This window comes from Melozone crissalis, unplaced genomic scaffold, assembly GCF_028551555.1.
Source record: "Melozone crissalis strain CALT ecotype California unplaced genomic scaffold, PUWL_Pcris_2 ptg000041l_1, whole genome shotgun sequence".
Lineage (NCBI taxonomy): Eukaryota > Metazoa > Chordata > Aves > Passeriformes > Passerellidae > Melozone > Melozone crissalis.
Genome location: NW_026535819.1, coordinates 4964363 through 4988467, shown reverse-complemented (window position 1 = coordinate 4988467; position 24105 = coordinate 4964363). Strand labels below are relative to the sequence as shown.

At 55.4% G+C, this 24105-nt stretch overlaps 1 protein-coding gene across 5 annotated transcripts in view; it reads left to right on the top strand.

Moving 5' to 3' along the window:
• ASS1 (argininosuccinate synthase 1) overlaps positions 1-23024 on the top strand; it is a 28072-nt gene extending 5048 nt beyond the window's left edge. For 4 of the 5 annotated variants that reach the window (XM_054284145.1, XM_054284147.1, XM_054284148.1 and 1 more), the window contains exons 5-15: positions 587-643; positions 1053-1127; positions 4028-4098; positions 4479-4509; positions 8711-8801; positions 10620-10704; positions 11892-11956; positions 16611-16742; positions 20576-20732; positions 22217-22282; positions 22768-23024. In XM_054284145.1, coding sequence (XP_054140120.1) covers positions 587-643; positions 1053-1127; positions 4028-4098; positions 4479-4509; positions 8711-8801; positions 10620-10704; positions 11892-11956; positions 16611-16742; positions 20576-20732; positions 22217-22282; positions 22768-22822 — 885 coding nt within the window. In that variant the 3' untranslated portion in view covers positions 22823-23024. Of the gene's footprint in view, positions 1-586; positions 644-1052; positions 1128-4027; positions 4099-4478; positions 4510-8710; positions 8802-10619; positions 10705-11891; positions 11957-16610; positions 16743-20575; positions 20733-22216; positions 22284-22767 lie in introns of those variants that run through there. The other variant, XM_054284149.1, reaches the window with a different exon arrangement.
• Positions 23025-24105: the final 1081 nt, after the last annotated feature.

The window sequence follows — 24105 nt, the reverse complement described above, 5'->3', positions numbered from 1 at the left end:
TGTGTAATAGTCCTGTGGGAATGCCCAGCCCGGTGTAAATGTATCCTCAGGCCCACGGCAGGGAATGGGGGTCCTTACACCCCGTGGTGAGGGTGGAACATTGGTTTCGGTGAGTGCTATTCCCTTGGAAGTGCTCGTAATTCCCAGCCTTCCTGCTGCTCCCTGCCCCTTCCCAGCTACCTGGACTCATTAGTGGGATCTAATCAGCAAGGGACAATTAAGGTAAAGGGAGGTTTGGAGCTGTTTAATGATGAGTTTCTGCATCCCTCTGCTCGCTGTGGTCTTACCCCCACCTTGCCCTCTTCCTTCTTTGTCCTTTGATGTCTTTGGGGGAAAAAATACCCAAATCTGGTGTGAACACACGCCAAGAGCTATAGGAAAGGTGGCTTGGGGTCCAAACCAGTCGTGGAGATGGACCAGGAATGATCAGGATGGAGAATCCTTGCCCTCTGTGCCCAAGGTTTTCAACACCACCAGGGGAAGCTGTGGCTGGAGCCAAGCAGCTCCTCAGAGGCTGAATGTGATTGTGTGTGTGTGTCACACCCTGGGCTGGGGTGACCCCTCAGCACCTCCTTTCCTGTTCCAGGGCAATGACCAGGTTCGGTTTGAGCTCAGCTGCTATGCCCTGTGTCCCAAGATCAAGGTAAGGCACCCAAACCCATCCCCTGCCTCCCCACTGCCGGGCTCCTGGCCCTCTGCAGCTGCTGGCAATTCTGCTTTAACACCCCTGCAAACGGCCCTGCCTCACTTTAACAAGCCACCAGCTGCACGCAGCCACGTTTTGGCATTTCAGGGGGCTCTAATGATCCTTAATTGACCTATTTTTACCCCAAACACCACGAGGCCACAGAGGAGACAGCACCAAGGCAGCTGCTGGATAATCAATGCTGCCTGTTTCCCTCTGCATCCAGTGCCTGGTTAGGGCCGGGGTTTGGTTTACTCCCACCTTGTGCTGGGAGATTAAATTTCAGCTGGGGAGCAACACCCTGTTGGTCTTGGCTCCCAGGGGCTACAAGAGGGCAGGGGATTCTCATCTCCTGCTCTCCTGCCAGGTTGTAGCACCGTGGAGGCTGCCTGAGTTTTACCAGCGCTTTCCTGGCCGCCGTGAGCTGATGGAGTATGCCAAGGTAGGAGCGGGTGTGGGGTAGCCACAAGGTGCCCAGGGCGCCAAAATGTGCTCAGAGTGGCTGTGGAAGCTCAGGGTAGCCCTGGGATTGTTGGAGTGACCACGGGATGCTCAGGGCCACCGCAAGACGCTCACCAGGCTTGGCAGGTGACAGCAGCACACCCTGCACAACATCCCTGCAGCACCACTCAGGAGCCTCCTGGTCAGAGTTCCCCCCACCCCCCTTTCCTCTATTTCTTTCTCTCCTTCCTTTCTAAAAGCCCCATAATTACCTGGCTATTAATTGTAACCCTCTTTCCAAGGAAACGGGTCCCAGCTCCCTGACTTGTGTAACAGACAAAGAAAATACGTTCACCTTTGTTGTCCCTTCCTTTTTGAAGTACAAGTTACAATAAAACATATTAGAAGTTTTGCATCAGGTTTTTATGTGCCCACCAGGGTACCTTTCTTTTTTAGCGACTCCATGGAAATGCTTGACAACTCAGCTCAATCAATCAAAAGGGAAAAGTCAGCTCTGTGCACAAACCAGAAAATTGCTTCAGTTTTTAAATAGCTGCCACTGGAGCTGTCTGGGTAATCTCAGGGAAGGAGAGGTGTGGAGCTGGAGGGATGTGGCGTGGGGTGAGGAGCCCTCTGAGCCCATTAGGGCTGCCAGGAGAGCGTGGTGTGTTGAGGATTGTGTTTGCCATCTGCTGCTGTATTATGAAGGGGAGAGTTTACGAGAGCTTTCCATATGTTGCCAAACAAATTGTCAAATAGGGGAGTTATTAAGAGCACCGTGGTTTTATTATATGGAAAATGGAACATGTGTTTTGGGGTTGGGGGTTTTGTTTGGTTGTGGGGATTGTTTTGTTTGTTTGGGAAGGGGGAGGAAGGGAAATGAAATGGGTTGGGGCCCCATTCCATGAGCAAAAGGTTGTGGGTGAGGGTTTAAGTACTTTTCAGTCTTTGGTTATCTGTAACAAAAAAAAAAAAGTGGTTTCCCTTCTTTTTCATCCTGAGAAGAGGGGGATGCATGGCCAGGTCCTTTGAGCACATGCATGTGTCACCTTGGTGCTGGGGGAATTGGAAAATTATGATTTTGGGTTCCATTGATGCCAGGGAAAGTGAGGCTCTGTTTCACTGTGGCACAGCTCTCTCCATGGGTTTGCTGCCCAGGGGCTGAACCCAGCCTTGCTCTGGCAGCAAATCTGTGCAGTGGCTGCTTCATTCTCACAAACCTTGATGAGAGCAGCCAAACTCTCCTGGGTGCTGCCCCAGGAATAGCTTGGCCACTGGCAGAGCCGGTGAAGCTGAGAACAAAATCCCTCTTTGGTTCTGGCACCTTTGGCTCCTGCAAAGGCTGCCTAGGCTCTGTAGATAGTGGGTCTGGACTTGGACGATCCTGTTTGAAATGGGGTGAGGATGGGTTGGGGAGCACTGGCTTTCCCAGTTACCAGGAGAGGGCTGGCAGAGGGCACAAGGCTGCTCAGGATCACTGGTGTTCAGGTCTGGAAGATGGATTTGTACACCCCAGGTGAGGTGGGTGTGCCAATGCTGGGTCTCTTCTCACAAATAGAAGATAGGACAAGAGGAAATGGCCTTAAGCTGTGCCAGAGAAGGTCTAGATTGGATAGTGGGGGGTCTCAGCAGGCTCTATGCTGGAATTATGGTGGGGAACCAGCAAATCAGGACCCATGAGCCTGAGGCCATGTCCCCCCAGGAGCAGGGCTGAGTCAGTCCCTCTGCAGCATTAGGAGATCTCAGAACCCTGTTCCCACCTCAGGTGATGGTTTGAGGGCTGTGATGCAACAGCCATGAGCATTTCCTTCCCCTGTTACTGGCCAAAAAAGAAATGTCCCCTCAGCCCCTGCTCCTGTTCCCAGCTGAGCCCTTCACTGAGGCCCTGCTGTGGTGACACTGCAATGCCAGAGCTGCCCAGGCTGTACAGACACATCAAGGCTCAGTGAGAGCTGCTGTCCCCATCCCTGCCATGCCACAGCCAGCACATTGTGACTCAGTGTCCCTGCAGGGTGGGTGACATCCCCACTGGCTCCTGTTTCAGCCTTGCTGCCGTCACCTCTCCCGCTAATTCCCCCACGTATTCACCTCGTTTTCACAGGCAATTTCCCCCATTGAAGTGTCAGTGGATAAATGGCAGGCTGGTGACCTCGTTAGGGAGCTGGGCTCGGGGCTGTACATCCTGCTGGCCAGGGAGCTGCTCTGGGGCCACATGTCCCTGGGCATGGCATGTTCAAGGTGCCCTGGGCACTGAGCCTGCCTGGGGTGTGTCTGCTTCACCAAGGGTTTGCACCAGACTGTGAGGATGTGCTGCTGTCCCCTCATGACACAGCATTGTCCTCTGTAGGCTCCAGAGCATCCTGTGGGTTTGGGGACACGGATCCCAGTGTCACCTCCCCTTGCTGAGAAGCCTGGCTGGGGGAATTGCAGAATCATGGAACACCTTGAGCTGCAAGGGACCCATAGGTTCATCAAATTCAGTTCCTGATCCTGCAAATGACATCCCAACAATCCCACCACACACCTGAGAGCATTGCACCATCCTGGCCTGGAACTGGGAAAAGCAGACATCACCTGTGCTGGTGTCCCCATCTCTGGGGTTTGGGGTCCCCATCTCTGGGGTTCACGGGGTGCTCTGGGGCCCCTCCTCAGCCTTGGCAGGGCTGGGATAGCCATTCTCCCCCACCCAGCCACACTGTGTCCCTGATGTCCCTGTTGGGCTGGCCCTTGTAGTGGCAGCTGATCCTCAGGGACATGGGAGCGCACCTTGCTCTGTGCCGCCCTGCTGGTGCCATGGGCTGTGCCTTTGTGCCTTTGGGGCTGATCCTGCTGGGAACCAGCCTCGATGAGGACTGGCTTTCCCTGCAGGCTGTTTTACCCCCACTCTCCCTTTCTTGGCAGAAACATGGGATCCCCGTGCCTGTGACGCCTCAGACACCCTGGAGCATGGATGAGAACCTAATGCACATCAGGTGAGGAGCTGGGCAGGTGGGGACTCTCATGAGGCAAAGACCTGGGATCTGCAGCCCAAATCCCCTCCAACCCACATGTCCAGAATAGGCACATCCATTGCCCCAGGCTGCCCCTCCACATGCTGACCACACCAAATCCTCCATCCTCCCTTTCTATCTAATTGTCCACATTCCACATGGCAGCATTCATCTCCTGGACTCTCCTAAGCCCAGCTCTCCTCTCAGGGCTGCTGCTAAAACCCTCTGGAAATCCTTAACATGTTCTTATGTCCATCCTCATGGGGTGGGTGGGAGCGGGGGTCTCATCCCGGTGGGTTTTGGGGTTGCAAAGTTGCAGGTGCTGCAATAACCTCTCTCTCCCTCCTTCCTGCCTGCTGCAGCTACGAAGCCGGGATCCTGGAGAACCCCAAGGTAATCAATCGATCCCGGCAGCCGCGGGTCGGGGGCGTCTCAGGGTGTGTTTGCAGCCTAATTGGAAATTTCACGGCGGGGCCGCCCGGGGAGGTTCCGCCACCGCCCCCGGCGCGTTCATTGCCAGCTTGAACAGGGGACGGGACCAGGGTGACACCGGAGGGGACAGAGTGGCGGTGCAGCGTTAAAGGAGCAGTGAGATGCGGTGCTGGTGCGGCGGGCAGAGGTTCGCGGTGTCCCCTGCAGCTCGCCCAGCCCTCCTCGCTCTCCATGGGGGTAAAACCTCCCGTTAGATGGGTGGTGGTGTTGGACACCCTGTGGGCGCCCATGGGGCCACCAGCTCTGGTACCAGCAGGGACCAGGGGCCGGTGACGGCGGCACATCCCCGGCCATGCCCGCGGTGCTGCATCCTGGCGCTGCCTGCGCCGTTCACGCTCCAGCGGGTGCCCGGCCCGGCCGCCGTTGGAACTATCTATTTAAGCTATCTATTTAAACTATCCATCAGGGCTAATTAGACAGCCCGGGAGAGGAGGGGAAGGCGGGCGCAGAGCGAGCGGAGCCGCTGGAGCTCCGTGCCCGCAGCCGCTCCCGCAGCGGGGCTGACGCGTGCCTGCGGCGGGCAGCGAGGAAGAGGAGGGTGAAGGTGGAGAGGGGGTCCCGCTCCTCCTCTGGTGCCCTCCCGAGGGGTGTCTGTGGCTCCCAGCCGGGTTCCCGTGGGGTGTCCTTACAGAGAGTGGTTGGCACAGGGATGGGTGGTCACGCTGAAGGCGGCACGGGCCTGACCCGCGCCTATCCCGAGCCATCGGCCGCACCCAGCGCCTCTTCTGTCCCCGCACTCCCCGGGCTCTGCTAAACCCGGGGCTGAGCTGTGCCCTGACCCCATCCGGAGCATCCCCTGCTCGGGCACCTCACCCTGTGACTGTGCTGGGGATGGCTTCCCAGAGCTGTCCCTGTCGCTGCTGTCCCTGTCGCTGCTGTCCCCGGCCCGGGAAGCGGTGCTGGGCACAAGGTGGCCCTGGCAGGATCCGGGGTGCCAGGCACGGCGGGCTCCCCTCCCCAGACCCCCGGGACCTGCCAAACGCAGGGATTTGAAAGCAGATGGTTGAGCTATTTTCTGCCTCTGTGAGGCCCGATTGAAGGGCAATGAGGCAGCTAATGTGGAGAAAGATAGAAATTTACTTGCTTTAACTTCATATGGCACTCTGAAAGAGTTCATTCAGTCCCGGGCACAACAATATCAGCCGGATGAATAAACCATTTGCGGCATCGATAGCTCTGCATCATGGTTTACTTCATGGACCATTTGCTTCCAATTTCTTCTCTTCTTGCCCCGTTTTTCTTGCTTCTTTCTTCCCCCCTCCCTCTCTCACTTTCCACACACTCTTCCCTTTTTTTCCCCCCTTTTTCCCCCCCCCCTTTTTTTCCCTCTCTTCCCTTTAAAGATGACATTGCAGGACTAGCCCCCCTGCGGGGAGGGATAAATAGGAGGCATTGATACACTGCAACAAACTATTTGTCATTTGAACTGTGCTTTTAGGAGAGAGAATAAAAAGAGGACAGACTCGCACCGTAATGATGGAATGCAAGCCAAATGTCACTTTTATTTCTATTTAGTTATTTTATTTAATAGGGGTTTTCATAGTTGGCTCGGAAAATTGGAAACTACCTGACTTTGACTTCCAATGTTTAGTAAAGAGTTTTTAATACTTTCCGGTCTTTTTTTCTCCCACCCCCTTCCACCTTTTCCTTTTGAACTCAAAGTTTTTCATCATCTCTCGCGGGTTCATCTAGTTAATAAGTGTGATCAGGGCTAGGAAAGGCCAGACGATGTAAAATTGAAATCCACAGCCCGTGTAATCTGTGCGTGGGGGCACGGGGGAGATGAGCCTGCCTGCCGGTGCCTGTCCCTTAAAACGAAGGAAAGGGACAAAAATGGCATTAAATGGGAGCTGAGGAGGGGTTTGCTGCAGGGGGTGCTTGGGTGGCTGTGTCTGCATTGCCAGGATTGGTGTTGGGATGTGCACCCCGAGGTTTGGGGTGAGGCAAGGGGTCCCCCCAGTTTGGAGGGTGGGATGGGGTTCCCTTGCAGCTGTGTGGGGTTCCTTCAGGGGCTGGCAGTGCTTCAGCAAATATAAATATATTTGGACAAAAAAAAAACTTGAAGTTTTCACTAAAATTCTTGTTGCCAGCCTGGAAAATTTTTAGATGAAAACTTCTGCTGTAGGGAAATTACTTTTCCATTTAAAAAGCTTAAATTTTTTAAAAGCAGTCACTTTTGGGTGGATTATTATGGGGCTTTTTTCCTAACTTGCTTTATACCTTATCATTTTTTTCCTTGCTGGAATGCAAGAGAAGGGAGGAAAAGGGACATTTAAAGGTCCCTTCTATCCCAAACTATTTCATTGTTTGATTAAGTGAGCAGAATTGTGGATTAAAAAGGAAAAGAGGAACGGGGAGAGCGTGGGCCAGGCATTGGGTGGGTGAGTGCAGGCAGGGCCTCCCTGCCCAGAGATAACCCAGTTGGACAGAGCTGTGGCTCTGGGTTAGTGGGGAAATACCAGTTTGAAACCTTCAAAAGGCTGCTTGACTCTCCATGGTGCTGCAGCACCCTGGCTGCTCTGTGCCCCCATTCCCCCTCCTGGAGCTGTGGCTGGCTGGGGAGTCCCTCTGGAGGCAGCAGTTTACAAACACACATCTGAAAGTATTTTGGGGTCAGCCGCATCATGGGTGAGTGCTGAGAGGCCATGTGAAATTGCAAAGCATTTGTTCTCCGGGACGGAAAGCTTTTTTATATTACATTTCCCGGCCCCCACCCCCCTCCTGGCACGCACTTCAATTGCAGCAATTCACCGTCGGCACCCGAGCCTCTGCTGGCCTGGCTCTGATGGAGATAAGACGCCTCTTCCCTATAAATCTCAGAGAGAGAGAAAAAAAAAAAAAATATATATATATATATACATAAAGGTTGATATGCTCTGAAATGGGTTTTTGCTTTGCTGCTCTATTTTCCCCCGTGTGCATTAACCCCGGGGACAGCATGAAAGAGCCGGTGTGCCGGGAGCACCTGCTGGGGTCAGGCCGCCTCATCAGCGTTTTCGGTCAGTGCCGGATGGGCCGGGCCGCTGCGGGGCTGTGCGGGGCCCGCCCGCGCCCTGCTTTTCCCTGCCTGACTTGCTTCTGCTCAGCCAGCCCGCCTCCAGCTGCGGGGGCGGCGGAGGGAAAGATGAGATCAAGTTGAGGGGAAAAATTGGCTGATTCTGCCAACCCCTTTGTTCCCGGGGCCCCCGGTAAGCGCCGGTGCTGCGCCGTGCTGGTCCTGTGCTTTGGGATGAGGGATGTGATTTGGGATGGGGGATGTGATTTGGGATGGGGGATGCATCCCTGAGATGGGGGATGTGGTTTGGGATGGGGGATGCACCCCTGGGATGAGTGATGTGATTTGGGATGGGGGATGCACCCCTGGAATGGGGGATGTGATTTGGGATGGGGGATGCACCCCTGGAAGGAGGGATGTGATTTGGGATGGGGGATGCACCCCTGGAAGGAGGGATGTGATTTGGGATGGGGGATGCACCCCTGGAATGGGGGATGTGATTTGGGATGGGGGATGCACCCCTGGAATGGGGGATGTGATTTGGGATGGGGGATGCACCCCTGGAATGGGGGATGTGATTTGGGATGGGGGATGCACCCCTGGGATGGAGATGTGCTTTGGGATGGCGGACACACCCCTGGAAGGGGATGTATTTTGGGATGGGGGATGTGCTTTGGGATGAGGGATGTGCTTTGAGATAGAGGATGCACCCCTGGAGGGGAATGTGCTTTGGGATGAGGGATGCACCCCTGATAGGAAGATGTGCTTTGGTATGGGGGATGACCCCCTAGGATGGGGGATGTGTTTTGGGATGGAGGATGTGCTTAGGGATGGGGGATGCACCCCTGCAGGAGGATGTGGTTTGGGATGGGAGATGTGTTTTGGGATGGGGGATGCCCCCCTGGAATGGGAGATGTGCTTTGGGATGGGAGATGCACCCCTGGAGGGGATGTATTTTGGGATGAGGGATGTGCTTTGGGATGGGGGATGACCCCCTAGGATGGGGGATGTGTTTTGGGATGAAGGATGTGCTCTGGGGTTGGGGCTGCCAGCAGTGTTGGCCATGGCAATGCCACTGACTGTCCCTCTTCTCTCCCTCTCCTGCAGAACCAGGCTCCTCCCGGGCTCTACACCAAGACCTGTGACCCAGCCAAGTCTCCTGACACCCCAGACGTGCTGGAGATCGAGTTTGAGAGGGGTAAGAGCCTCCTTGCTGCCAGGCCCTCATCCCTGGGTCCCCAAGCCCCACTTCCCACCAGGACTGGGGTTCTTGGCAGATGGGTGGCCCTGACTCTGCCATTGGGGCAGAGGATGGTGCAGCAGCACACCAGGGCTCTTTGAGGTGTGCAGAGTCTGCTCAGAACTCGGGGGCTTTCTGGTACCCCCTCAGAGGGTGGAAAAGGATCTGAGCTCCCTCACCTGTCATCAGGGCACAGCGGGCACAGGGTCCCCTGTCCTGCAGGTGGCTCTGAGGACATGCAGGTGATGCTGGCCAGGTAACAGTTGGGGAGCTGCTCGGCAGGGTTTGGCTGGTGATGCCATCATGGAGGAGACAGGGACGCTCCACTGCATCCCTGGGGACGCTCCACTGCATCCCGGGGACACAAGGCAGGGCCCAGCACCGAGCAGGGCACACCGGGCAGCATCTCCACCTCTGCCAGCCCCAGCCATCCCCGTGCCACCACCCACCCTGGCAGCAGTGGAGAGCCCAGCACAGGCTGGGGGGAGACCCTGCAGGGAGGGGACGCCCCCTCCCCTCCCCGCTCCATTATAACGATCCCCCTGCGAGGAGCAGCCCCCCTCCCGGCAGCCCATTCAGCCCCTAGTTAATTTATTTGAAGTTTTAATCTAATTATTAACTATTTCAAAGGCTAAGCAGCTTTCAGCAACAACAGCCCCGACGTTGTCGGCTCTTCGCCGAGCGGACCCCGGCCAATATCCCGGTGGAAGATGAGGAGAGAAAGAGCCGGGGCGAGGGGAGGGCGCGGGCTGGGGGGGCCCACGCCGAGAAGCAGCTTAAGGTTCATTATTGCCGCGAGTTTACATTTAATAGCAATTTACAACTGAGTTTATAAACCCCTGGAAAATAGGGGGTTTAAGGGGGGGGCGCTGGGGGGGAGCTGACAGCCCCCATCACTAGACAGGGCTCTTGCGGGCGCCTATATAATAAAGACTAGAAAGGGAGGCATTGAGGCTGATTGGCAACTGATAGTGCGTTAAATGGTAATGAGGAGGGCAGATGGAGGGGGGATTAAGCCTCCAACTCCGCACCGCTTTTCTTTGTGGGCTCCGCAGCCCCCTTGTCAGCTTCCTAATACATTTATTGCTCATTTCACACCGCTAAAGAAAAAAATGCCTCTTTCTATTCAGCATTCCCCCCTACCCCATCACCAACACCACCAACACCCCGCTCTGCTTTGCTCCTGCCCGGTGCCCTTAATAAAAAAAAAAAAAAAAATCCAAAAAAAATTAAGGAGAGGGTAAAGAAAGAAAGAGAAGGTGCAATAATGAATTCATGGCGGGGAGCGCCCCGCCGCGGGGTGCGTGTGCGTGCGTGTGCGAGCAGCCCGGGCTGGGGGTCCCCCCCAGACACCCCCCGTGCTGGTGAGAGGAGGAGGGGGGGACACACATTTGTCACTCTGTCCCCCCTCCCCAGCAAGGGCTGGTGGGACAGAAGGTGCAGCGCCGTAAGACAATTGCGGAGCGTGAAATTCAATTAGTTAAGGGCCTGGTTGCAATTTCACAGGCCCTAAAAAAAAAAAGAGAGAGGGAGGAGAGAGAGGAAAAAGAGGGGGGGGGTGACGTTTTTATGGCCTTTTATTATTTATTTATTTCGCTCCTCTCCCGAGGTGGGTCCCCCTCCCCTCGCCTCCCCCTCTCACCAGCTTGGATATGCCTTTTTAAGAAGTTATTTAGAGTTCATATCTGTCACATCTATTTAACGCCCACGGGGTGATGTTCCGGGGGGATCCTGACACCGGCTGATGCTGCCCATCCTCTGTCCCCGCCTCTGCAGGTGTCCCAGTGAAGGTCACCAACACTGGGGACGGAGCCACCCGTTCCTCGGCGCTGGAGCTCTTTGTGTACCTGAACGACATCGCGTGAGTGCCACCCTGTCCGGCCAGCAGAGGGGACAGGGCAGCATCCCCAGGACATCCATGGTGGGGTGGGACCCCTCTGCCACCCTGTCCGGCCAGCAGAGGGGACAGGGCAGCATCCCCAGGACATCCATGGTGGGGTGGGACCCCTCTGCCACCCTGTCCGGCCAGCAGAGGGGACAGGGCAGCATCCCCAGGACATCCATGGTGGGGTGGGACCCCTCTGCCACCCTGTCCGGCCAGCAGAGGGGACAGGGCAGAATCCCCAGGGCACCCAGCAGGGTGGGAGCAGGATCTCACGTCCTGGTGAGCCCAGGGATGGTGGCCAGCGATGGGATGGTGCCAGTTGTGCCATAAATGCCAGCAGGCAGAGCTGGGCACCAAGGCCAGGAGCACAAGGGTATAAACACCTCAGGGTTTTGCCCACTGGGCGTGAGGAGGATTAAAAAGCCCTCTGAGCATTCTCTGGGCTGCCTGTGTGCCCCAGCTGCCATGCTCCTGCCTTTACTTCTTGTCCCAGCTCAGTCCTGGACCCCCTGCTCTCACATCTTGCCCTGCCCTGTCTCCCTGAGAGGGCTCAGCGTCCTTTTTGTTGACTTTTTTGGGGAATGGAGACCTGCTGGCCAAGTTCACTGCCCGTTTCTATTCCTGTCTCCACAGCAGCAGCTCCTTTGGGGTTTTCTTTCCATGTGCCACCCCATGCCTGGTTTCTGCTGCTGCTGGCACAGAACCATCCTCAGGAGTTTGCCCAAAAATACAGCAGCACCCATGAGGGCACCCAGAAGGGCGCTCACTCCTCCTAAGTGCCACCCAGTCCTGGCTGTCCTCCTCTGTGCCTTCATCCTCCAGGTGGTGAATGGGAATGAATTTTTCAAATTTATTCACTTTTTAAATGGTTAATAAGTGGTTTTAAAAGTGCTTTGGGAATAGAGCTGTGCCATGTCCTGTCTCCTTACCAGTTTATTTCCCAGTGGCCAAAGTTCCACGGCTGCCTGCAGCACTGGTAGCCCCAGTGACAAGCGGTGGAGAGAAAAATCCATTTCCTTGTCACCTGCCTTGTCCTTGTCCCTGCTGCTGCTCAGCAGTGCTGCCCAGAGGCTGGCCTGCTGTCATTTGGGGTTTTTCCCCATTGTCCACCCCTCTGACCCATAGTGGGGCTGGGACTGCAGCAACCTCCCTTCTCCTGACAGGGGCAAGCACGGCGTTGGGCGCATCGACATTGTGGAGAATCGCTTCGTGGGGATGAAGTCCAGAGGTGAGAGCACGGCCCTGAAAAGACAAAAAAATGGGAAAACCATGGTGGGTGCTCAGTAATGCTGGGGTGCTCTGGTTCAGGTCACACCAGCAGTCTCAGCATTTCCCTCCCCGTCAGATTTTGGCCGAGATTTCCTCATGACAGGGACTCTTTGTTGCTCTTTAATGAGAGCAGTTTCCCACTCACTGCCACTGCTGGCACCAGCCTGGGGTCCCAGTGCCCCCAGGTGAGACCTGTCCCCACAGAAAACACACCAGGCTCAGAGCTTGTGTGAGGATATGCTCATGGAAGGTCCTGGATAGTGCCAGACTCTCCAATACAAACCACAGGAAGCTGATGCAAATTACTGTTTTGATTTTTTTTAAAAAAGCAAATATTTGATTTATCCATGCATTTTTGAATCTATGTCTCCTAATATTGATCTTCCATTGGGATCAATTTCATTGGAAACCTCTGGAGGCAGCAAGCTGCCCTGTGCAAAACTAAGTAAGGAGATGGCTCAGCATCATTTCCCAACTCCTTGCTCCAACTCTTTTGTTTTAAATCTCGTTAATGCTTAATTAGATGCTTCCTTTCTTTAAACTTGCCCTCTGCGCAGGACAGCAGCAAAAATTTTGGTAAGACTCAGCCTGTGGTGTTCCTCCCCACCACAGAACAAGAAACAAAACCCCAAATCATTTGATCTGAGTTTGAATAATCAAATTGAAACCAAAAGAAGGAAGTAAAAAAAACCAACCCAAACCCACACACGCCAGCCTGTGCATTTGCATTCAGGATGCTGAGTAATTTGTCAAAATCTGCTTTATTTTTTTAAGAGCCACTGACACGCTCTAGTGACCCTTCCAGCATTTAATAATTCCTCCAAACCCCATTTATCTGTCACGTCTGTCTGCTGTGTGACACCGCCGAGCGATTGCTGCGCCAGGGAACCGGGGGGTCTGGGCCAGCCCTGCAGGGAGGAGACCCTGGGGTGGCTCCCTGTGGGGATGAGACCTTGAGGAAGCCTCCCTCCATTGCTTTGAGCAGGATCCTGCCCCTGCTTGGCTTTTTGGGATTGAGAGGAGCCTCCCATAAATGCGTTCTGCAGGAGGGAGGGAGAGTGGGATGGAGCAGGGGGCTGTGGGCACCTGCTCTCCTCCATGGTTTTGGAACTCAGGATGTGACCTGAGTGCATATTGGACCCCAAATGGATTTAGGATCAATGGTGCAGGAGATGGGAGCTGGGCTTGGAGGAGAGAATCCTTTAAACCCAGCAGTGTGAAGTTGCCCCACAGATTTAGGGCTGAGCGATCGCTGCTGCGCTCCTGCACTGCAGGACCAGGCCAGCCCTGCAGAGAGGAGACCCTGGGGTGGCTGCCTGTGGGGATGAGACCTTGGGGAAGCCTCCCCCTCTTGCTTTAAGCAAGATCCTGCCCCTGGTTGGCTTTTTGGGATTGAGAGAAACCTCCCATAAATGTGCTCTGCAGGAGAGAGGGAGAGTGGGATGGAGCAGGCCTGAACAGAAGGGGGCTGTGGGCCCCTGCTCTCCTCCAGGGTTTTGGAACTCAGGATGTGACCCCACCACTGCCTGGAGCATTTTGGACCCCAGATGGATTTAGGATCAGTGGTGCAGGAGATACTACTGGGGTTTAAAGGATTGTCTCCTCCAAGCCCAGCTCCTGTGAGGTTGCCCCGCAGATTTGGGGCTGAGGGATCGCTGCCGCGCTCCTGTACGGCGGGACCGGGCCAGCCCTGCAGAGAGGAGACCCTGGGGTGGCTCCCTGTGGGGATGAGACCTTGGGGGAAGCCCCCCCCTTGCTTTGAGCAGGATCCTGCCCCTGGTTGGCTTTTTGGGATTAAGAGAAACCTCCCATAAATGTGTTCTGCAGGAGAGAGAGAGAGTGGGATGGAGCAGGCCAGAACAGAAGGGGGCTGTGGGCACCTGCTCTCCTCCAGGGTTTTGGAACTCAGGGTGTGACCTGAGTGCATATTGGACCCCAAATGGATTTAGGATCAGTGGTGCAGGAGATGGGAGCTGGGCTTAGAGGAGATAATCCTTTACACCGCAGCAGTGTGAGGTTGCCCTGCAGATTTGGGGTTCTGCAGGGGAAACTGAGGCACGAGCAGCAGCATGGCCAGAGCCTTCCCTGTGGTGGAGGTGGCAGCGAAGGTGCCTCCTCTTCCTCATCTCCCAGTCCCAGGAAGTGAGAGAAGAGGAAAAATTCATTTGCATTGATTTTTACTAAGCTCCTAATTGGACTTCGTTAAGGCCTAATGGGCGAGGGGGCACGGAACCACTCGCAGCCTTTCAAGCCCAATTAACTCGGGTTTGCCCTATTTGTTTTAGTGGCAGGAGGGTGGCTAATTACGGGGTGCCAGGGTCGGGGGCACGGCTGGGCCGGGGGGCACGGCCCTGCCTCTGCCTCCCGCTCACATCTTCATTATCAAATTATCTTTTTAACTCCGAAGGGGGGCTAATTAAGTGAGGTAAATGAAATCAGTGGGGAGGAAGAGGGAAGGAGGGGGACGGCCGCTGCCAAAAGCCGAGCGCTGCCTGTGGCTGGGGCTTTTCCTCCCCTTGGCTCCCTCCTTTTTCCTCCTCTGGATGTGATGAGCTGATGGAGGAGAAAGTGGAAAACCCTTTCCCTTCAATGAGCACCAAACTGGGCCTGATGGCTCAACCTCAGCCCTGGACCAGCGGTGGAAATTTGGGCAGCATTTTCCCATGGGCACAGCATCCCCCTGTCCTTCCCCACATCCCTTCCTGTCCCAGGGATGACGTCGGGAGTGACAGCCTGCACTCAGCACAGCAGAATTGCTCCGATGGAGGTGAAGTGACAGCCGAGGTTACAAATTAGAAAATTTTAAGTAGCGGCAGCTGTCTCCTTCGCTGCCTCCCTCCCTGTCCCCCCTGCTCCCGTCCCCCCTTCCTTAGCAGTAATTATGGGGTGATTGAAGCATCGTTGGGCTGCAGTGCTGACACCTCTGTCTTTTTCCTGTAAACATGGGGAGAGGAAAATAGACACTTGGAGACTGCGCAAGTGTCACTTTGAAGGTGTCTCTTGTCTCCTCGGCAGAGGCTGGAGAGTGGCTGTCAGCTGCCCTCCCCTCTGCCCCAGCTGACACACTCTGGTCCTGTCTCCCAGCACCCCCAGAGTGGCAGGAGGTGGGGGTCAAGGCATGGACCCAAATCTTCAGCCCAACTGGCTTTAATAGCCCTAAGGGGAAGGAGAGGGAATATTAATTGTAATTGTTTCAATTGTGTTAGTGGTGGGCTCAGCTCCACAGTGAGGGGCTGGAGCAGCTCCCTGTGCCCCTGTCACTGCTGTGCCCATGGGGTTTGGTGTTAACTTGGCTGTCTGCTCCCACATCCTGAAGGAATGGATGTTTGGTGAGCACCTGGGCTGCACCATCACTGGGGTGGCTGCAGAGGAGGGGCTGCTCTCCTTTGGGACAGTCAGGCTGTGGTCCTGTAGGATGCTGAAATCATGGGCACTGCTTGGGACGAGGTGTGATGGAGGAGCCTTGGGCTGCTGCCCTTGTGGCTCCTGTTGTGTCTGTGGGACTGTGGCCACGCTGGCACAGGACATGCTGAGCCTGTGCCACCCTCCAGGGCACTGAGAGAGCAGAGCAGAGCCTGGTGAAGCTCTGAGCCCTGTGGGCTCCCCTCAGCCTCTCCTGGGGCTGGGGCTGGTTGGGGACACATCCCCTTCAGTGGGGACTTTGTTCCCTTTGCCATTCCCAGGACTGCACCACAGCAGATGCCCAGCACTGCTGTGGGCAGGCAGGGGACAGGGACATGCTGCTGTAGCAGCCCTGGCTGTGGGGTCATACCCTGAGTTCCACAGCCCTGGCTTGGGATGAGGTGTGATGGAAGACCCTTGGGCTGCTGCCACAGCCCTGGCTGTGGAACTCAGAGTGTGACCCCACCACTGCCTGGAGCATTTTGGACCCCAAATGGATTTAGGATCAATGGTGCAGGAGATGGGAGCTGGGCTTGGAGGAGACAACCCTTTAAAGCTCACAGCCTTTCCCACCACACACTCGCAGCCACACCAGCTCAGCATTTCCCCACAATATTTCCACCTCCATGGACGGCAGAACCGCCTGGCCACGCTCGCCTTTAAACACCACGCACAAAACAAGCCTCGAACGGCTAGAACAAAGGAGCAGCACGCCAAAATAATTAAACACCCTCCATCCCCAGGCCTTGTGCAGCAGGAAGGGCCTGGGGGGGCCCTGCCAAGCCCGAAGGAGTTGCCCTGGCAGCCCCAGGTAGCCTCGCTGGCTCCCGGCAGCCGCGGGGAGAGGAGGGCACTGCGCGCTCCCCATGCCTGTGCCCCGCTCGTTCTGCTAATTACAGGTTTTCAGCTGCAGACCGTTGGGCACGGATGGGTGGGGGGATCGGTTCCCAAACCCTGTCATTTAGCCTCGTCAGAGTGCCTCTTCAAAGAGGGGAATCTAGAAATTTTCTCCGCAAGGTGCGGAGTGGACTGTCTCGGCCCCAGCATGAATATAATGACAGATGCATTTTACAGCGAGCTGAGACTGAATGCGCTCGACCACGGCTCCTTCTGTCAGCCAAGTCATTATTTTTTGTCATTTGCTGACAGTTTTGGTCTCATTCGTTTCTCTCTCTTTTTCTGCTTTTCCCCCTGCCTGGAAAAATGGCTAGGTATCTATGAGACCCCAGCAGGAACAATCCTGTACCATGCACATTTAGATATCGAGGCCTTCACCATGGACCGGGAAGTGAGGAAAATCAAGCAGGGGCTCTCCCTGAAATTCTCAGAGCTGGTGTACAATGGTAGGTGCAGTCCAGTCCTGCCACAGCAGCCTCCTCCTCATCCCCCTCCTTCCTGCTGGAGCTTACAGGTCCTATCGGTAGTGAAACTGAGTTGGGGATTTTGAGGCTGCTCCTGGGGAGAAATGTGGATTTGGGCTGGGCAAAGCCCCACACTGTGCCTGCTTTCCTGCCCAGGGAGCTCTGTGCCTCTTTGGGAGGCAATGCCATATTCCATGAGGGCTTGCTCATGGCATCTCTCCCAGCCCAGTGCCACCACCAGCACATTTGGATGGTAATTCACCATCCTTTTGTCCCCTCTCGTGTCACCTTTCCCCAGCTCTCACTTCCAACCCCTTCCACCTCTGCCTCACATATCTGGGATATGGGGCACTCACACTTTAGGCTTCAAACCCTGCTGTGACATTTGGAGCTGGAGAACTGTCCCTGTGCCCTGGCAGTGTGGCACAGGGGGCTCTGGAGTGTTCCTGTGCCCTGGCAGTGTGGCACAGGGGGCTCTGGATGTCCCTGTGCCCTGGCAGTGTAGCACAGGGGGCTCTGGATGTCCCTGTGCCCTGGCAGTGTGGCACAGGGGGCTCTGGATGTCCCTGTGCCCTGGCAGTGTGGCACAGGGGGTTCTGGATGTCCCTGTGCCCTGGCAGTGTGGCACAGGGGGCTCTCTCTGGATGTCCCTGTGCCCTGGCAGTGTGGCACAGGGGGCTCTGGATGTCCCTGTGCCCTGGCAGTGTGGCACAGGGGGCTCTCTCTGGATGTCCCTGTGCCCTGGCAGTGTGGCACAGGGGGCTCTGGATGTCCCTGTGCCCTGGCAGTGTGGCACAGGGGACTGTGGAGTGTCCCTGTGCCCTGGCAGTGTGGCACAGGGGGCTCTCTCTGGAGGACTGGAGGGTCCTGGCCGTGCTATGTGGTGCACAGCCCACACAGGGGCACTGCGGGTTGGGGCTCCTGCTCTGGGACAGGACAGCACAGCCTGGAGAGGGCTGGAGCCATGAGGAACGAGGGGACAGGGGCTGACCCAGCACTGAAGCTCTGTGTCCTCCCTCCTGTGCAGCAGCCACAGCCCCAGACCGTGGGTTGAGTTTAGGGGGTCACAGCTCAGCGTTTCCCCTGTGCCCTGTCCTGGCACTCTGGGGGGAGAACCAGCCCTGCCCTGGGGGCTGCTCCATGGATCCACCCTGATCCAGGCCCTGGTGCTAAGCTGAAGGAAGTAGGATTAACCCAGAATGCCCTGAGCAGGCTCAAACCCTCTCTGCCCACCCCTGGGTGCTCAGAGCTGTCACCCCTGCAGGCCCCACAGCAGGAGATTCCAGTCCCATGGCCAAACATTTGTCAGTCACTGATTTCTCAGCCTTCCAGCTCCTCCTCCCATCACTTCAGGGGTCTCTAACCACTGGGATGGGATGATTCCTCTGGGGTTTTCAACGGGAAGATACCCTGAAATAACCTGATTTTGGGAGCTCAGGCTTTGGGCAGCAGCAGATCAGTAGGGCTGGGTCAGGCTTTTCTCCCCTGCAGTTTGTGGCACTTGTCACCTTCCCCTCCAAGGACATTCACTCTTGCATCTTCCTCAGCAGCTGGCATTTAATGCCTGAGCCCTTTTGCTGCTTAAATCACATTTTAGGGCCCTGTCAGGAGCTGGGGGAGCCTTTGTCACCTTCCTTTTGGATCACAGCCCCTGCTCTCATTCATTCTCCAGTGCCACTCTTGCCTCTGGCCATTTTTATTAGACTTTGACCTGGCCTGCCATTCTTTTAACTTTTTTTTTTTTTTTTGTAGTTCAGGCTTAAACCTATTTGTTTGTTTATTCCTAACCTATTCCTTTTTGTGCAGCACCAGGTTAAAAAGCCACTGAGGGAGCCATGGTTTAAATTCTCCCTACCTACCCCTGCCAGGCAGAGGATGCTGTTTCCCTGGCTCCACGTGCTGAATCCCCAGGGATTCCCATCTTGGACCAAGACTCCCCTGCCAGCCCAACCCTAAATCCAAGGAACAACCCCAGCAAGGTGCAAAAAGCACCCGTGGGTCCCCATGCCCGAGGCCAGGCTTTCAAGCTCACCTTCCTTTAACACCTCATTATTGCAGCCAGTCCCGTTTTTAGGAGAATTAGTGTTTATCTTCCCCCTGTTCCTATTGATCCCATTGTGGAGGGGTGGCTTTGAAGCTGTTCCCTCCTTTCCAGGTGCGGAAATGCCATTGTCCCCCTGCCTGCGCCGTGATTAGGGCAGGATGGTGGAGAGGTCATTAAGGGGGATCGCTTCCAGTGCCTGCAGTGGGGGGTCGGGAGAGGGGGGGACGCTTCCTCCCACCTGGAGCTGTCAGAGGCAGGATTTAAGCAGCTGGTTATTATTTTAGTGTGTCTGGGCTTTATTTTTACAGGGATTTTTTTTACATCAATCCTGCTAGTTGAAGAGTTGTACTTGGAGGGTGGGGACCAAAAAAAGGAGTGGGGTTGCTATTGGCATGGCAGTGCTGATTTTTGGGAAGGGGTGCCCAAATCCTCCAGTGTAGAGCAGCTGAGGGGGATCAGTTTAGTGGTGAGGGGCTGCAGGACCGTGGTGCTGTGTCTTGGAGCAGGGGGGATCAGTTCAGAGAGGTGGGTTTGGTGGTGAGGACCATGGTGCTGTGCCTTGGAGCAGGGGGGATCAGTTCAGAGAGGTGGGTTTGGTGGTGAGGACCCTGGTGCTGTGTCTTGGAGCAGGGCCACACAGACCCCAGGGACAAGGCTGCAGGATACAGCCCTGCTTAGGGGCTGCTCAGGCCAAACAACAAAAGAAATTATTTGTTTCTTTAATGGCCTCGGCCCCAGAGCCCAGCTGGGAAGGGAAAGGTGAGAGGGCACCGGTGTGAGATGGGAGAGATAAAAGCGGGGCATGCCTAGAGGGCGGTGAATGGGCTCTTTCTTCCTCCACCTCTATCTCCTTCTGCATCTCCCAGGCTTTATTCCGGGTCTCCCAGGGCTCCCTGGCTAATAACCCTGCCTAGGGACAGGAGGGGCGTGGGGGTGGCAGGCAGGGCATGGCCCCTCCATGCACCTGCAGTGCCCCAGCTGCTCCCCCAGGATGTGTTTGGGGGGCTGGGGTGTGATGCACATCACCCCAACACCCAACCTGGGCTTCAGCTCAGGGCATTTGGGCTGCCAGGGGATGCTGCCTCCCCTGGAGCCAGCCAGTGCTGAGGGGGTTTCCCTTCCCAGAGCTGCTGGGAGTGAGGGGTTCCTGTGGGGCTGCATCCCCCTGAGCACAGTGTGCCATTTGGGGCAGACCCCTACTCTGCCCATCCCAGAATGGCTCATCCCTTTCTTGGGGGGCTGGGAGCTGATCCTCCCCCATTTCTCTGTCCATCTATTTCCACCTGGCCTTCCCAAGATGGTGGTGTTTGAGTGGCAATTTCATACCTACTTAACAAATCTTTTTGTTTTCATGATCACCCCTGCCCAGCAGAGCTGGAACAAGGACGGCCCCATGGCCTATTCCTAGTTTGTTCCATCATCTTCTCCCATCCTGAGGGCCACCGAGGAGAAGGGAAACACCTGAGATCTCCATCCCTCATGGCTCAGCCTGTGTGTGAATCCCAGGAAAGCACCTGAGATCTCCATCCCTCATGGCTCAGCCTGTGTGTGAATCCCAGGGAAACACCTGAGATCTCCATCCCTTATGGCTCAACCTGTGTGTCCCAACATTTCATTTCCTCGCCCAGTTCTACAATCGCATCCCTTCCCCTGGAAATTACCCAAGCTCTGCCTTGTAAGGGGACCCTGGGGACCACCCTAGGCTGCCCTGGGGTCCCAGGTCCCTCTGGTCTTCCCCAAGCCCCTGGCTGATGCCATTTTGTGTCCTCAGGCTTCTGGCACAGCCCTGAGTGTGAGTTCCTGCGGGAGTGCATCGGGCGCTCGCAGGAGTCCGTGGTGGGCACCGTGCGCCTCTCTGTCTTCAAGGGCCACGTCTACATCCTGGGCAGGGAGTCCCCACGCTCCCTCTACAACGAGGAGCTGGTCAGGTGAGTGGGGCAGGAGTGACAGTGAGCTCCCCTTCCCTTTCCCCTTCCCACTCCATCCCATCCAATCCCACCCCACCCCACCCTTCTCCATCCCATCCCATCCCATCCCGTCCCATCCCACCCTTCTCCATCCCATCCCATCCCCACTGGCACAGGTGACACAGCTGAAGCATGAGCCATGTTTCAAGTCAATATTGGGGGGTTTTTCCCCCCCTCTGGCTTTTCCCTTTTTCTTCGTGTTGTTTTCTCGCTTGCTCGCTCCCCCCTCAGCCCTCCCTCAACTCCTTTCAATCTCTCTAAACACTTTATAAGCCATAAATACACCCGAATGAGTTTAGATCAGTCGGAGTCAAATTATCTTCTCTCTTTCTCTTCTCTGGCTTTTTTTCCCCCCTTCCCTCCCCCTCAAAATCAACAGCTCCTAATAATCCGTCCCAACCCTTCATTATGCTTTGCACTCTCACTTGGAGAGATTAAGTGAATAAAGTATTAAAAAAAAAAAGGAAAAAAAAAAAGAGGGAAGAAAAAAAGGGAGGATGGAGGGGGGTGGGACGGAGGAAAAAGAGAGAGGGAGAGAAAAGCAGGGGCACTTATTCTCCCTGCGTCTCCAACCATTTTCCTTTTCTTTTTGATTTCTACATCGCTGGTTTGAAAGCCTTTGAGTGACGGCGTCACAGGAACCCGAGAGAAAGCTGTGAGAGGCAGAGCTGTGTGGAAATGCCTCTGCACAGTAGGTAGAAAGTAACGTAATTATAGAGCAGGTCAGAACCACTCGAATGAGCAAAAATAAAAGCACAGAGGTTTTTCTGTAGCCCGTCAGGGGAGGTAAAATCGTTGTAAACTCTTTTTTTTTAAATTTTTTTCTTCTTTATTTCCCTCCACTTCCTGCTTTAAGGTTTGTGGTTTCTGGGAAATGAGCCGTGTGCTTTGGGGATGTAGGAAACTGTTGGAGCTGGGATTCAGTGGGTGGCTGCAGCCTTGGGAAAGGGGATGTGCTCTGAGGAATCACTGCCAGGTCCATGAACCCCCACACCAATGTGGGGCTGTCCCTGCCTGCCCGGAGCCCTGTTTGTGCCTGGGGCAGTGCCTCCTGCCCAGGATCCCATCCCTTTTCTAGAGCCAAACCTGTAGGATTGCTCTGGAACAGGGTGAGCATCCCTGGGCAGGGCCAGAGCACGTGGTCAGGAAGGCTGATGGTGATGGAAGGGTGATGATGATGGAAGGGTGATGATACAGTGAAGGACTAAGGAGGGATTTTGGGGCAGTGTCCCTGGCAGGGCCTGTGCAGCCTGGGCATGGCAGATCCGTGTGCCCCTTCCGCAGGGGCTGGCAGGGACCCTGCCCTGAGCCCCCCACAGTGGATGAGGGGGCAGCAGCAGGGCAGAGCAGCCAGTCTGGGATCCCTCACACTTTCTCCCATCCCAAAGGGCAGCCCTGATTCCATTGGGAGTCCCATGGCAGTGACAGAGCCTTTCTCTCTGCAGCATGAACGTGCAAGGGGACTACGAGCCTGCTGATGCCACCGGCTTCATCAACATCAACTCCCTCAGGTCTGTGGGTCCAGGGGGACCCTCCCCAGCACCCTGGGGCTCCCCTCATCCTCAGTCAGGCTCTGGGGGTGATCCAAGCCCCCTTTGGAAGCCCCCCCTGAGCAGTGGGGCGCCACCAGCACCGCCAGTACCAGCCCTGTTTAATTGCAGCCTTCCCCAGCACAGCCAGCCTCGTTATTTTACTTATTTCTCAGACCCCTCCCAACTCCAGGGCTGTAAAACACGCTGAATTTACATAATGGGCTCTTAATTTTTCCTTTGCCTGTTAACTGCTTTGTTCTCCCCGATGCTCCGTGTCCCCCCGACTCCTCTAAGATTAATTACATTATCTCGTGGGGGGAAAAAAAAATAATTAAACTGTACAGGCCTTAACAAACGCCTGCTCTTCACGCCCCCTCATTCTGCTTAAATTAATTGAAAGGAAATGTGTGTTCTTACTGTTAATTTACAATTAATTTATTTTTTTTTCCAATCCCGGTTTCCAGGCTGAAGGAATATCATCGTCTCCAGAGCAAGGTCACCGTAAAGCAGGATGAATAGCAATCAATGCCTCCCGCTCCCCTTTCTAATTTCTGGAAGAAGTAGCACTAATTGTGGTGGCAATTGGTAATTGTAACTCGTCTCCCTGGAGCGGAGGTGACGGCTTTGTTACGGGGCTGCAAGTGAAATGCAATCAGGGGGGGAAAAAAAATGTGTTTGTCCATCGGAGGAGAAGTGGGGAAAGAAATAAACCCCGGCCATGCACAGGTCCGGCATTGAGAGCCGGGCTTCATCGCTTTATTCCTGCCTCGTTTGTTTGCTTCCCCCAGCCCGGCTTTGTGGGTTTGTGATGGGTTAAGTGGCTGCGAAGGACGAGGGGGGTTGGTGGTACCTTTTGGGGAAGGTGGGGAGCGGGAAACGCCTCTCAGAGAGGCATTTCAGGGGCTGTAGTTGTGCTAAAGGGTCTGTCTACAGGGCTTGATCCTTTCTGCTGCGTTCTGGTGAGTTTTAAAGAGCAGACTCGGGAAAGGCGAAAATGCAGGGAACACCCTCTGGTGGTGCTGCAGGTGAGCAGGAAAGGAGTGCTGGGTCCAGGCTGGGCAGGGCATCCCTCTTTCAGAATGCCTGGAGTGCTGCAGATCCCTGTGGTCCCCATGCTCACGCCTGGCTGGGAGGCTCAGAGAGAGAAACCTGGAGTGTGGTGGAAGCAGAGGGAAAGCAAAGAGGAAAGGACTGGATTTCCTAACTATGCAAACACTCAGGATGTGCTGGAGCTGGGGAAGGACACGGGTTGGGATGTCCCCACATTGGGGACCCCAGGAGAGGAGCAGAGATGCTCCCTGGAGCTGGGGTGCACCAAGCACAGCACTGACTGTGGCAGCCCCAGCCCAGCAGCAGCAATGTGGGGCTTCCCAACATGAAGGGAAGCATTTTGGGGAGCAAAAGCAGAGCTGCCACCAAAAAGGGGCACATTTTAACAGCCCCTATGGGACAATCAGGCCAAGTGGCCATTTGGGGACGTCCAGGCGTGCCCTGCCCACTCTGCTGCCAAGCCAGTGAGTGTGACAAGTTCTGACATCACAGCTGGGAAAATAACATGTTATTTTCCCAGCTTGGATGTGAATTTCCCTGCTATTACTGGCAGCGACCATCTTGGGAGGAGAAAGCAGCAGAGGGCTGTCAGGAGAGGGGAGGGAAGGAAAGAAATGATTTTCTGGGCTGGTGGAGCCTGTCCAACCCCTGTGGGCTGTGGGGAGGTGGGGATGCTCTGCAGGGACACCCCATTCCCTCAATCCCACTGCTTCCAGCAGCGAGTCCATGCTGCACATGGGGTCCTGTATGGC